We start from the raw sequence: 13121 nt of genomic DNA, 5'->3' as shown, positions 1-13121 counted from the left end.
AATTACTGCAACATAAAGAATAATCAGTTGCCCAATCAAACAAAGTCGCAAAAATTGAGAACATTAAATTCTAAAGCTGCGTTTACACCGGAATTAATAACACGAGTTATTAACAAAAAGTTATCAACTTGACTGAATTGTCAAAAATTTCTCTTGAAAAAGTTGATAAATCATGTTTCTAACAGAAAATTCCTTGTTATTAACAAGATCTCGTTATCAATATAACTGACTTCCATATGATTTCATTAAACGAGACTATTTATAAACAGCCGGAATAAAAACAAAAAATTGTCTTCAAATTTGAATTGAAACATGTGTGTGATCATTAAAATAATGATCTTCATCTGATCTAATGTGAATAAATTATAATGCGTTTACACCAGAGTTTAAAACAAAAGTTTTCAACATGAAAACATTTTCTTTTTGCTGCTAGTTTTGTTATCAACAAAAGTTAATAACTTTGTCACGTGTTTTGTCTGCAGCTGTAGTTATTAGGGAACAGCTGTAGTTGTAGGGTAGGGATGCTGGGCGAGTGGGGTTGCGGGGAAGATAGTCTGTCTGTCTGTAGTTTTCTGCTCGTAAGCAGGTCCTTCTATATGGCAGCAGCCCTCCACTCTCTTCTATTCTCTGCCAGTCGCTTCGTTGTATAGTAGCTCATCCCCTCCTTGATGTCGTCCAACATTTTGTATCTTCTTCTCCCTCTTCCTCAATTGTAACCAGACAACAAGTCAAGTTGATAGTAACCTGTTATTAACAAAAGTTACCGACTCTCGATGGATAACATAAATCTTGTTAATAACAAGGAATTTTCTGTTGAAAACACGAGTTATCAACTTTTTTCAAGAGAATTTTATGTCGATTCAGTCAAGTTGACAACTTTTTAAATTAATAACTCATGTTTTCAACTCCGGTGTAAACGCAACCCAGCATTTATTATTAACTTGATGTTATTAACTTTTGTAATTAACATCAGTTGATAACAAAAATGTTAAAAACTTGTGTTATTAACTCCGGTGTAAACGCAGCTTTAGGCTAGAATAAAATAGCAATAATTATAAGCTATGTGCATGTGAATTCACGTGCATGAGAATGCACTTGAATGCTGTGTGCATGAGAATATATCCAGTTACCCTATCAAACAGTTACTTCTTTAATAAGAACCTTATTTAAATTCTTAAAAATGATTTTGAAGAGTAATAAGTTATTAGAGAGGGCTGAAACCTAGCTGATGGCAGTAAGTTAGTCTACCACCTACGGCGGCCATCTTGTTTGTATACTCAGGTCCGATATTTAGGAGGTCCTACTAAAACCAATTTACCTAGAATACAATGTATTCTAGGTACCTTGGTTAAAACTATGTAATCAGAGCAGCTAAATATTGGTACATAATTTCAGTATGAAGTTAAATAAAACAATTTGATATTTTCAAGAAGTAATGGTCATTTTATTACTCAAGATAAATGCTATTCTTTTACTGATGATTTCTATGATTGTATATGGTTATGGATAAATGAGCTGGTCTGTTATAAGCTATGTGAACAATAAAAATTATTTGATTTGATAAAGAGACTCTACATGTGAGAGATCTGCCTTCAGTCCGGCTGCAAAACAACGCCAGTGTAAAGCTGCGTTTACACCAAAAGTTATTAAAATATTTATTTTTCCGTCTTATAGATTCTAATAGATTGTACATTTATTATCACAAAGAGTTTGTCAAGCTCCGTTTAATCTAATAAGATCTATAAGGAGGGAAAATGAACATTTTGTTGATAACTTTGGTGTAAACGCAGCTTTAGAAAGACAAAAACTGATTTGATTGGAAGATGTGCATTTTACTACGAACTTGAAATTCATAGTGAAAGTAACGTGAGATAATAAGATATGAGCAGAAAACTAGAATTCTGAATGAGTTTCAAACACTTGGGTACAGTCTAGGGTTGAATAGGGTTGAAACTCATGAATTTCCAGTCTCGTAATTATTTTCATCTAGCGATCAATAACAAACAAGAGGTCCAGTAATTCATATACTGTATTTCCGTTACATAGATGATAATTTTACCTGAATAAGTCCATGACTCTTCCAATTGGCCAAAAAGACCGCAAAGATCTAGAAAGATATCATTATTATTCAGAAATACAGAGGTTTGGAACAATAGAGAAGGGAAATGATTTATATTTCTAGATAGCAGAAATGATGAACCGTAACGTACAATAATAATCCTATCAAAAAATGAATGAATTTCATAAATTTCTTGTATACAGTAAATTATTAGAATTCCCATTCTCAGTTTAAATTTTGAGTGTGCTAATTTAGGATAAATGAGCTGGTCTGTTATAAGCTATGTGAACAATAAAAATTATTTGAATTGATAAAGAGACTCTACATGTGAGAGATCTGCCTTCAGTCCGGCTGCAAAACAACGCCAGTGTAAAGCTGCGTTTACACCAAAAGTTATTAAAATATTTATTTTTCCGTCTTATAGATTCTAATAGATTGTACATTTATTATCACAAAGAGTTTGTCAAGCTCCGTTTAATCTAATAAGATCTATAAGGAGGGAAAATGAACATTTTGTTGATAACTTTGGTGTAAACGCAGCTTTAGAAAGACAAAAACTGATTTGATTGGAAGATGTGCATTTTACTACGAACTTGAAATTCATAGTGAAAGTAACGTGAGATAATAAGATATGAGCAGAAAACTAGAATTCTGAATGAGTTTCAAACACTTGGGTACAGTCTAGGGTTGAATAGGGTTGAAACTCATGAATTTCCAGTCTCGTAATTATTTTCATCTAGCGATCAATAACAAACAAGAGGTCCAGTAATTCATATACTGTATTTCCGTTACATAGATGATAATTTTACCTGAATAAGTCCATGACTCTTCCAATTGGCCAAAAAGACCGCAAAGATCTAGAAAGATATCATTATTATTCAGAAATACAGAGGTTTGGAACAATAGAGAAGGGAAATGATTTATATTTCTAGATAGCAGAAATGATGAACCGTAACGTACAATAATAATCCTATCAAAAAATGAATGAATTTCATAAATTTCTTGTATACAGTAAATTATTAGAATTCCCATTCTCAGTTTAAATTTTGAGTGTGCTAATTTAGAAGAAATGACCTGTATGGAGTGTATCAAGGTTGCACAGAATTCATTCAAATACTTGTGAATAAATGATACATCATAATATGAATAATAATTAGTGTATTTATTGATCTGTCTGTTTGGCATGAATTGAATGGTTTGTTGGAACTTTAATATGTCATTTATTCATTCATACATCATACTAGCGGGAACCCGTGCTTTGCACTGGGAAAAATGTTGTATTTTAAGATACAATGTCCTTATGTCCAGGAAGCATAAAAAAGAATAATTATTTATCATTTTCTCAAAATTACGTGGATAATCTTCATCAGAGTTGAAAATTCTCAGGAAAATAATGAGTTTCGTCTTGAAACCGCAACTATTGATTCATGAGCTGCGCGTGCTCAAGAATAGTATATAGATATAAATAAGGTATATATAGGTATATAAGCTTTACTAACCTTGACGCGTGCTACCATAATTCGTGCTACATAAACACTACTGAGTCACTTAGAGAGGTGAACACTTTTTCACAAGGAGGAGAGCAGAGTCACGACGTCATGATAAAATGACGTCATATCGATATTCAAGTTGCTTAGAACAATACCTACTATTACATAGTAATAGTAGGTATTGCTTAGAATCGATAGTTTGTTGATTTGACAACTATACCACAGTATACATATCTATTCTGTGACTATACTTGATCATTGTTGATTGGCACTTTGGCAGTTGCATGTTGCAAGCGTTGGTTATGTTTATGTTATGGTGCTGAAAGTGGATCCTTGGACCCGCTGCAATCAGCTGTTTTGCTATAGGACTAATGCCAACAATACAAAATCAAAATATTGAGAATTTCCCTCATGTTTAATGCGTTAAAGTCCTGGACTCAAACACGAAGTAGAAGGAATTCACTTTCTTCTCTGTGACTTAAATAAGTCAAGAACTCAATAGACCCCGGAGTTTAGAACATAAATCCGTGACTCAGAAAGTTGATTTAGACCCGAGAGCGTATTTTAGTCCTGGACTCTGTAAGTCCAGAACTTATAGATCCCGAGCTCGGAAACCGGCCAAGATCGCTACGGTAGTGGCTTTGTACTATAAAAGATAAGCAACTTTAAATTAACATGATTTTAAGCTCTTTAATTTTAATATCAGAAATTCATAACAGTCGCTCTGCCAACTAGGCTACTAATCCACGGAGTATTCTGTCTCTGTGACTAAACTATCGATTCTAATTAGCAACTAACGATTCTAATCTAAGCTATGGATATCGATATATGTATCCATGACGTCATACTTATCATGACGGCGAGACTCTGCTCTCCTCCTTGTGAAAAAGTGCTCACCACTTAACTTAGAGAAAGCTCTGTTTGGTTCGGCTTTTAGGCCGGTTGCAGACGATCCACTATCGCATGCGGGATGTGGGAGCTACTATTTTCCTTCTGCGGTACCACAAACGCAACGCATACGGAATGCATTGGCAGGCATGGCAGTGGAACTGATACTTCCACATGGCGTTGCGCGCTGTGGTAGCGATTATTTTCCTTGCGATTGTGGTACCACTGGTTTGAGCACCTCGCTTCCCCTAACGTAACCACACCAATTCAAAACAAAATCAATCTAACATGGAATAAAAAAAGAAACCAAAGGAGTTAATAGTGGAAAAATAAATAACAATATTTTACTGATACCAAAGAAAAAGTTTTCAACGATCCAGTCTATGACTTCCGTTGCCATCCTTCGCCTGCCCTCAGGAAAAAATATCCATTCTGTTACCGGGGTTGAGATTTATTAGTTTGGTGCTAAGATAACTCGTATCTTTGATAAGATAATATTGTCTGCGTACTATTGTTTTAAGTTTGACAATTTCAAATAGTTTATTCAACTATGGAAAGATTTCACAATTCTACAAATTTCATCACTATGAAAACACTATAATGAAATCACCTCAACATAACCTACAACCTAATAGATTGTATAACATTACTGTTGCACTAATGAGTGTTTTCTCAAATGTAGTGTGAAAGACTCTCTGCGTTAGTCGTATTGTTCTGCGTTAGTCTCTGTGTTAGTCGTAACATGCAATTGTGGTTCGTCTGCAACTGCCCTTATTGTTGCATAAACTTTGAATCACAAACTGGATAAATTTGTTTCAATTATTCAATTTGAATGAATTGGTTAATAGCAATGAAAATATGCCTATATCCATCCTCGGTAAATTCAGAATTTTTATGTAAAATTGAAAGTTGAACAGTTCATTATTCATTTAGTGATGGGTCAATCTTGTATTTCCTATGCCGTACAGGTATAATATACTATTCATTTTTATTCAAGAGATTCATAAAGTTAATTTTTATGACTTTCATAACTTCTGATTTTTTCCATTTTAAAATTATTTATTCATTCATTTGTGAGTTATGATTGCAGTATTGTTACCAATAAATGTGAATTTTTGTGAAATGAATAAACATACTAATAAACCAAAGCGCTAACCTAACAATAGGTTAGAACAGTTAATTCCCACATCCAGAAATTGATTAGATAAATTGAAAAATAATAAACATTATGACACTAACAGGCAAGCCACATTACTGCTTCCTTTACAATGTAAATGTAAAATATACAGAGTTATCATAAAACAATGGTCAACGTTTTCCTCGAGTACTTGTTGAATTCGAGTACTTGTTGAATTGTTGCAGACGCTAAATCATCATAAAAATCAGTTGAGCATCCATTCTATTGCTGAGTCTTCTACTTCGATTGAGGGAATTTTGCTGTATTCTGTCCTTGTTAGTTGTATTCCTTTCTCGTTCTATTGAGGAAAATTATTGGCGTCCCCACCACGTACTTGGGAGTTAGGTAATTTTTTGTGTGCTTGATTACTAAGCCTGATACCTATTTTTTGAGCCTGATTCTGTCGACTTGGAGACCTGAACAAGAGACCGCTTTTAGATTCTGTAGAGTACAGACATGTTTACTGAGCTACATTATTTAATTGTCTGATTGAATCATGCCTTATTTACCTTGTTTCTCGTTCTCTCCTGGAGACCAAAGTTATTTAATACCGTAATTGGGAATCATTTATCCCATCAGTGGTGAAATAGCTTATTTCTTCATTAACTTATTAATGGTGTATTATATTTAATTCAGAGCCGTTGACTGCTGCAGTATATACTTATTTTAGGCTATATGGATTAGTAACAGTCGAAAACCCATTTAAGGGTGAGTAATGAATATTTTATAGTATTGTTTTTCTTGTTAATATTTCTTGGATGTATCATTTAACAACCTCTCATTCTACAGTTTTTCGTTTTCTTTTATTGTTTAATGGGTTAATCAATTATTTTACAATACAGATTCTATTTTGATAATATTTCTATTTTTATAATGATTTTATCATCATTGACTATTTAACTCATCAGCTTATTTTAAATGAATGGATACCAAGAGAACACTTTGAAAACTTAAAATTTTTATTTTTAATGTAAATTGTATGTCTTGTATTCATTAGATGATTTCATGAGAAATCATTCATTGAATACAATATTAAGTATGTTATTTATTCTAGCATTACTAACATTACTAAGTGGTTGTGACTTGTGTTGCAGGTTTTTTTTGTGTTTGTGTATTCTCGAATACTCATTCGAGGATTGAGCTGTAAATATGCCTTGCAGTCGAACGAGGGCTGACGAATTCGCCGACCGAGATGGCTGGTGATATCGGACATCTGACCTTGCCGTGCGGGGGACTGAAATACGATCTCCGATCTGACGCCACTAGCCCGATGCCTAGAGGTCATCATCCTTCACCCTCATCCGTCACCCTTTGGATACCGGACTCGATGACGACAGATCCTAGATAAGTACTTGATACCCCCCACTACAATATCAGATGAGCCCCCGTAAATTTGGTCTCTTAAAGACATGTGTTGGTCTCTTAAAGACAGATCTATTATTTAATTATTCATTGTAAAGATGTGTTTTGTAATATTTTCGATATTATTTTCACGTTTCAAGAGCCTTGGCATTCTCATAGTCTACAGCTACTCAGCCAGTACATACAGTGCTCTTGTTGTATGTCAAGAAGATCCAAGAGCAGCTCCCAAAACAAGTAACATACTCAACCAAAACACTCATCATGCTGACAGATTGGAAATTCCTCGGTGTAGATTGGCGGAGACCCCAAAGCAGTTTCCTAAATTCTCAGACAGGGTATAAAATGGTATAAAACTCTACAAACTTACCGCGGAACGCAGAATTTAGCTCAACACTGACGAAAGGGATGCCGGATAGGCCTCTGTATTTGCTGTAGAAATTGGATGAGGGGTCTCTCTTTGGGTTCTATAGTAGCACCTCGACAACCTAGATGACTTACTTTTATTAAGTGGCACTGCCGATCTTGAGAACTCCAATCCTTGACAACATCAAGTATCAAGTGGGTCTATAAGTGTTCTTGAAACCTGGGATTAGACGCCCAAATTGTTGGGACCAAAGTCCACACGGCTATCCTAACCGGCAGTGGCGTAGCCAGAAAAAAAATTCGGGTGGGATCATAACATTGGAGTAGAAATCACTTTGAGAGAGACACCGGGGGGTGTGGGTGGTATGTAATACCCCCCACGCCCACCACAAAAGGGTCCGGGGTCTCTCCCCGGTTTTTGATTAAATGACAAATAGAATGTAATGGAGTAGAATTTCATTAGTCATTCAATTGTTAAAATAATAGTGATTTTGTAGAAGGCCTACTCATTATTAGATAAGCTGGAATGCTTAAATTTTGACTATTAATAAAGCACTATTTCAACCAACTTGATTCACAATATTTTTTTCAATTCACATGATTTTTACTTGAGTGTTCAAACTTACATTTGAGGGGGGGGGGATAAAACATTCTTTTTCAAATATTAGAGAGATGTGTCCTTCCTGTCCACGGTAGAAACAACGCCCGTTCAACATAACTGTGGTACTCTCTAGGGGTACGCGACTAGTTGCCACCCGACTACTTGACACCCCGACTACTTGTCCCCTTTTAAACCCGGTTTTTAGGGGACAAGTAGACGTAAGCCATACCCGTCTAGTTGTCTCCTTTCTGAGGAGGTGACAACTAGTCGAGGGGACACCCTGTCGCGAGGGTACGAGGTGTCAAGTTGTCGTTTACGGTCATGACTAGTTGGCACCTCCGGTCCAGTAGGTGTCAAGTAGTCGGGGTGACAACTTGACGGCAATGGTATATTTTTACGAGGGTACAAGCAGTCGCCTATGGCCAAAATGACCAGGTGTCAAGTAGTCGGGGTGACAACTAGACGGCTACCCCCGTAGACGACTACTTGTACCCTCGTAAAAATATACCATTGCCGTCAAGTTGTCCCCCCGACTACTTGACACCTACTGGACCAAAGGTGCCAACCAGTCATGACCATAAACGACTACTTGACACCTCGCACCCTCGCGTCAGGGTGTCCCCTCGACTAGTTGTCACCTCCTTAGAAAGGAGACAAGTAGACGGGGATGGCTCACGTCCACATGACACCTTGCACGCTGGCGTCAAGTTGTCACCCCGACTACTTGTCACCTACAGAGCACCAGTTGGCACGACTTACACCCCCGCGGCATAGAGAGGAGGGATCAAGCAATTTTTATTACTGGTTATGATGTAGAATTGAATTCCAAGCACTTTTGGGTCAGTAACATTTTCCCGTCAAACGCACGGTTCGGGAGATATTCGCCGTCTTTGCTATTTTTAGGATAATTTTTTTCGAGTTGGTTGAAACAGAAAAATGAATAAATAGCCCTTTTGATGACTGAACCAGATGTAGAACATAATTCTAAACACATTTTGTTCAGTAATATTTTCCCGTTTACAAGTAAATTGAGCCTAATGCTAGGACAGTCAAATTTTCATTCATCAATGAATGATATGGCAGTTGAAGCTATCAGTCTGGTTATCAACTGAGGTATTACATGAAGTCTGGTAATTAATATGAGGATAAATAGTAATGATTTATACACACTTGCGCTCAGATTGCAATCAGACCATAGGAAGGCCAATGAGAATCTTCAAGTTGTGTCTGTGTCTTCTACACTCACAGACACTGTTCAAACAAATTTTATCAGTATGATTATTAAGAAGAGTAGCGTTTAAAGATGTTTCATATAAAAATGAAACCGGTTTAAAGTTTATTGATTACTCAAGATTACAAATAACTTGTCACTAATGCTAGACAAATATTTTGAGGCTCTTTCAACATCTAGTCTGTTTCTATACTTATTCTTGATTGCACCATGGTTGCATAACCATGAAGAACCAGCCGGAATGGTGATTCCTTGTGGAATGGAGTCGAGGGGATAGGTTGTCGTGACCGTAGACGACTACTTGTACCCTCGTAAAAATATGCCACTGCCGTCAAGTTGTCCCCCCGACTACTTGACACCTACTGGACCGGAGGTGTCAACTAGTCCCGACCGTAAACGACAACTTGACACCTCGCACCCTCGCGACAGGGTGTCCCCCCCGACTAGTTATCACCTCCTCAGAAAGGGGACAAGTAGACGGGTATGGCTCACGTCTACTTGTCCCCTAAAAACCGGTTTTAAAAGGGGACAACTAGTCGGGGTGTCAAGTAGTCAGGGTGGCACCTAGTCGCGTACCCGTCTACGGTCACGACAACCTATCCCCTCGACTCCACTCCACAAGAAATCACCATTTACTATAATATGCACAGGAATTCGAGAAATAATTTCTTTCCTTCAATATTTGCAGTGATAGATATGGCAACACGCTACTCTTCTTAATAATCATACTCATAAAGTTTGTTTGAACAGTGTCTGTGAGTGTAGAAGACACAGACACAACTTGAAGATTCTCATTGGCCTTCTTATGGTCTGATTGCAATCTGAGCGCAAGTGTATATAAATAATTATTTATCCTAATATTAATTACCAGACTTCATGTAATAAATACCTCAGTTGATAACCAGACTGATAGCTTATTATTATTATATTTTATAGCTTTTTCCCAGACGGGAAAATATAACTGAACAAAATGTGTTTAGAATTATTGTGTTCTACATCTGGTTTAGTCATCAAAAGGTCAATCATCCTTATTATTGATTTTTTTCTGTTTTCAACCAACTCGAAAAAAAATTGTCCTAAAAAAAGCAAAGACGGCGAATATCTACCGAACGTGCGTTTGACGGGAAAATGTTACTGAACCAATTCAACATCATAACCAGTAATAAAAATTTCTTGATCACTCATCCCTACGCCGCGGCGGTGTGAGTTGTGCCAACTGGTGCTCTGTAGGTGACAAGTAATCAGGGTGACACCTTTGACGCCAGCGTGCAAGGTGTCATGTGGACGTGAGCCATCCCCGTCTACTTGTCTCCTTTCTAAGGAGGTGACAACTAGTCGAGGGGACACCCTGAAGCGAGGGTGCGAGGTGTCAAGTAGTCGTTTATGGTCATGACTGGTTGGCACCTTTGGTCCAGTAGGTGTCAAGTAGTCGGGGGGACAACTTGACGGCAATGGTATATTTTTACGAGGGTACAAGTAGTCGCCTATGGCCAAAATGCATAGTCACCTATCACATTCTCGGGAAGTAGGGACCACTGTAAACCTCTCTTCAAGGGCATGGGGATCCTCACAATCTACAGTCAGTACGTGTTCTGCTCACTATCACAACTGATGGACAACCAGGGAGCCTGGACAAGAAGAGGTGAAATCCACAGTCACAATACGCGCCGAGCTGCTGACCTTGAGGCATCCCACACACGATTGAGCAGCACCTACAACAGCTATCCAGCAGCAGACATTCGGATGTTCAACAGGCTGCCCAGCGAAGTGAGAAATTTACCAAGAGATAAAAAGCTTAGCACAGTGAAGCTCAAGCTGAACGACAGGACACTCTACTCATTTGACGAGCTTGAAGACGAGCCCCTTTTTTGAATCAGTTCTACTCCAACAACTAGCCAAAATGGCTACCAACCAACCTTGTTCATGACACTGTCTATCTGGAATCCCCAGTCTTCGACAACGACAACAAGTATCAAGTACGTAAAATGACCAGGTGTCAAGTAGTCGGGGTGACAACTAGACGGCTCCCCCTCTCTAGAAGCTGCTGGAGCTTTTTTTAAGGATATGTATAAAACTGAATAAGCTATATTCAACTAAATATAAGCTATATTGAATTTATTGGGGGCACTTTAGTTTATGGGCCGTGGAATTTAGCTTTGAGACCTACATAGATCGATAGAGGAGATCAAGACGAGATCAACCATGTATAACATTGTTGTCGATTTCCAAGGATTAGCTGAAAAAAACATGGCGGAAAGTTCAAAATTTTTATATCAATTTTTATTTTTAATAATTTTTTGTCTACAATATGTTTAAAACTAGTGCAATCCTATGTAAAATTTGACGAGAAATCCAATGAAACTAATTTCAGGTCCGTAACTTCAGTAGTGTTTGAGATATTGCAAAAAATTTGCTTTAATAAAGGTTAACTTGTTTTCATGATGATTAATAGGTATTTTTAACTATTGGATTTAGTAGAATGATAAATTCTAAAGAAAAAATGACCAGTCACTTGAAAGCCTAAACTTAAAATTGTTCGAGATATTTGGGAAAATAAAAAAATTGCACACTCAATACTCTTCAATTCTCATATTTATTTTTTTTACTACTTTTAGTGACTACTAAATTGGCTAAATCTCATTGGGATTTTTGCAGGGAATTCATTAAAATAGATTTGAGGTTAGAAAATTTTATAGATTATTAAGATATTTGGAAAAAAATACAAGAAAATGTAGTATTTTAGCTTTAGAAGAGTTCAATATGTTTGCATAGGCATAGTGCAGACTGATATTTAGGATCACATTTTATTCAGCTTCCAATGCAATTCAGAAGCTTCAAAAGATTGTAAAAATAATTGAATCAAATCAAGCTTTTCCTAACCTAAGCTTTTCTCAGACCCAGCTCCCCCTAACCTGAGCTTTTCCTAATCTAAGCTTTTCCTAACCTAAGCTTTCCCTAACCTAAGCTTTTCCCAATCCTACCTTTTCCTAACCTTGGATTTTTCCTAATCTAAGCTTTTCCTAACCTAAGCTTCCCCTAACCTAAGCTTTTCTCAAACATAGCTCCCCCTAACCTAAGTTTTTCCTAACCTAAGCTTTTCCCAATCTTAGCTTTTTCCTAACCTTGGATTTCTCCTAATCTAAGCTATTCCTAACCTAAGCTTTACCTAACTTAAGCTTTTTCTAATCTAAGTTTTTCTAACCCAAGCTCCCCCAACTTAAGCTTTTCCTAACCTAAATTTTTACTAATCTAAGCTTTACCTAACCTAAGCTTTTCCTAACCTAAGTTTATCCCAGACCCAGCCTTCTCTAACCTAAGCTTTCCCTAACCTAAGCTTTTCTTAGACCCAGCTTCCCCTAACCTAAGCTTCTCCTAACTTAAGCTTTTTGTAATATTCAAACTTTTCCTACCCCGAAGACCCAGACCCAGACCCAAGACCCAGCTTTCCCTAATTTAAGCTTTTCATATCCTTAGCTCTTTCCTAACCTATGCTTTTACTAACCTTAGCTTTTCCTAATCTAAGCTTTTCCTAACCTAAGCTTTTTCCTAAGTGGAGCTCTTTCTAATGCAAGTTTTCCTAACCCATCTTTCCCTGACCTAAGCTTTTCTCAGACCCAGCTCCCCCTAACCTGAGCTTTTCCTAATCTAAGCGTTTTCCAACCTAAGCTTGTTTTCCTAATATAAGCTTTTCCTAAACTAAGATTTCCCTAACCTAAGCTTCTCCTAACCTAAGTTTTCCCTAATCTAAGCTTTTCCTAACCTTATATTTTTCTGATCCAAGTTCCTCCTAACCTAAGCTTTCCCCAACCTAAGCTTTCTCTAACCTAAGTTCTCCCTAGGAAGCAAAAAATGGAGTTTCAATATTTTTATTTTCCCAAATATCTCAAACAGTTTAGGCAATCAAGTGACTGGACATTTTTTAGTTTAGAATTTATCATTCTACTAAATCC

The 13121-nt window shown here is 36.9% G+C and overlaps 1 protein-coding gene across 3 annotated transcripts in view; it reads right to left on the bottom strand.

Moving 5' to 3' along the window:
- LOC111053450 (glutaredoxin-C4) overlaps positions 1-13121 on the bottom strand; it is a 29406-nt gene that overhangs the window by 15186 nt on the left and 1099 nt on the right. Inside the window, exon 2 of one of the 3 annotated variants that reach the window (XM_039436975.1) lies at positions 2869-2916. The exons of 1 other annotated variant lie outside the window; for it this stretch is intronic. In XM_039436975.1, the coding sequence (XP_039292909.1) occupies positions 2869-2916 (48 nt within the window). Of the gene's footprint in view, positions 1-2059; positions 2108-2868; positions 2917-13121 lie in introns of all 3 variants that reach the window. One more of the 3 variants, XM_039436979.1, reaches the window with a different exon arrangement.

The sequence above is a fragment of the Nilaparvata lugens genome, chromosome 1 (assembly GCF_014356525.2).
Source record: "Nilaparvata lugens isolate BPH chromosome 1, ASM1435652v1, whole genome shotgun sequence".
NCBI classification, from domain to species: Eukaryota; Metazoa; Arthropoda; class Insecta; order Hemiptera; family Delphacidae; genus Nilaparvata; species Nilaparvata lugens.
Note: the sequence above shows the minus strand (reverse complement) of the source record. Positions and strands in the feature narration are given on the sequence as shown.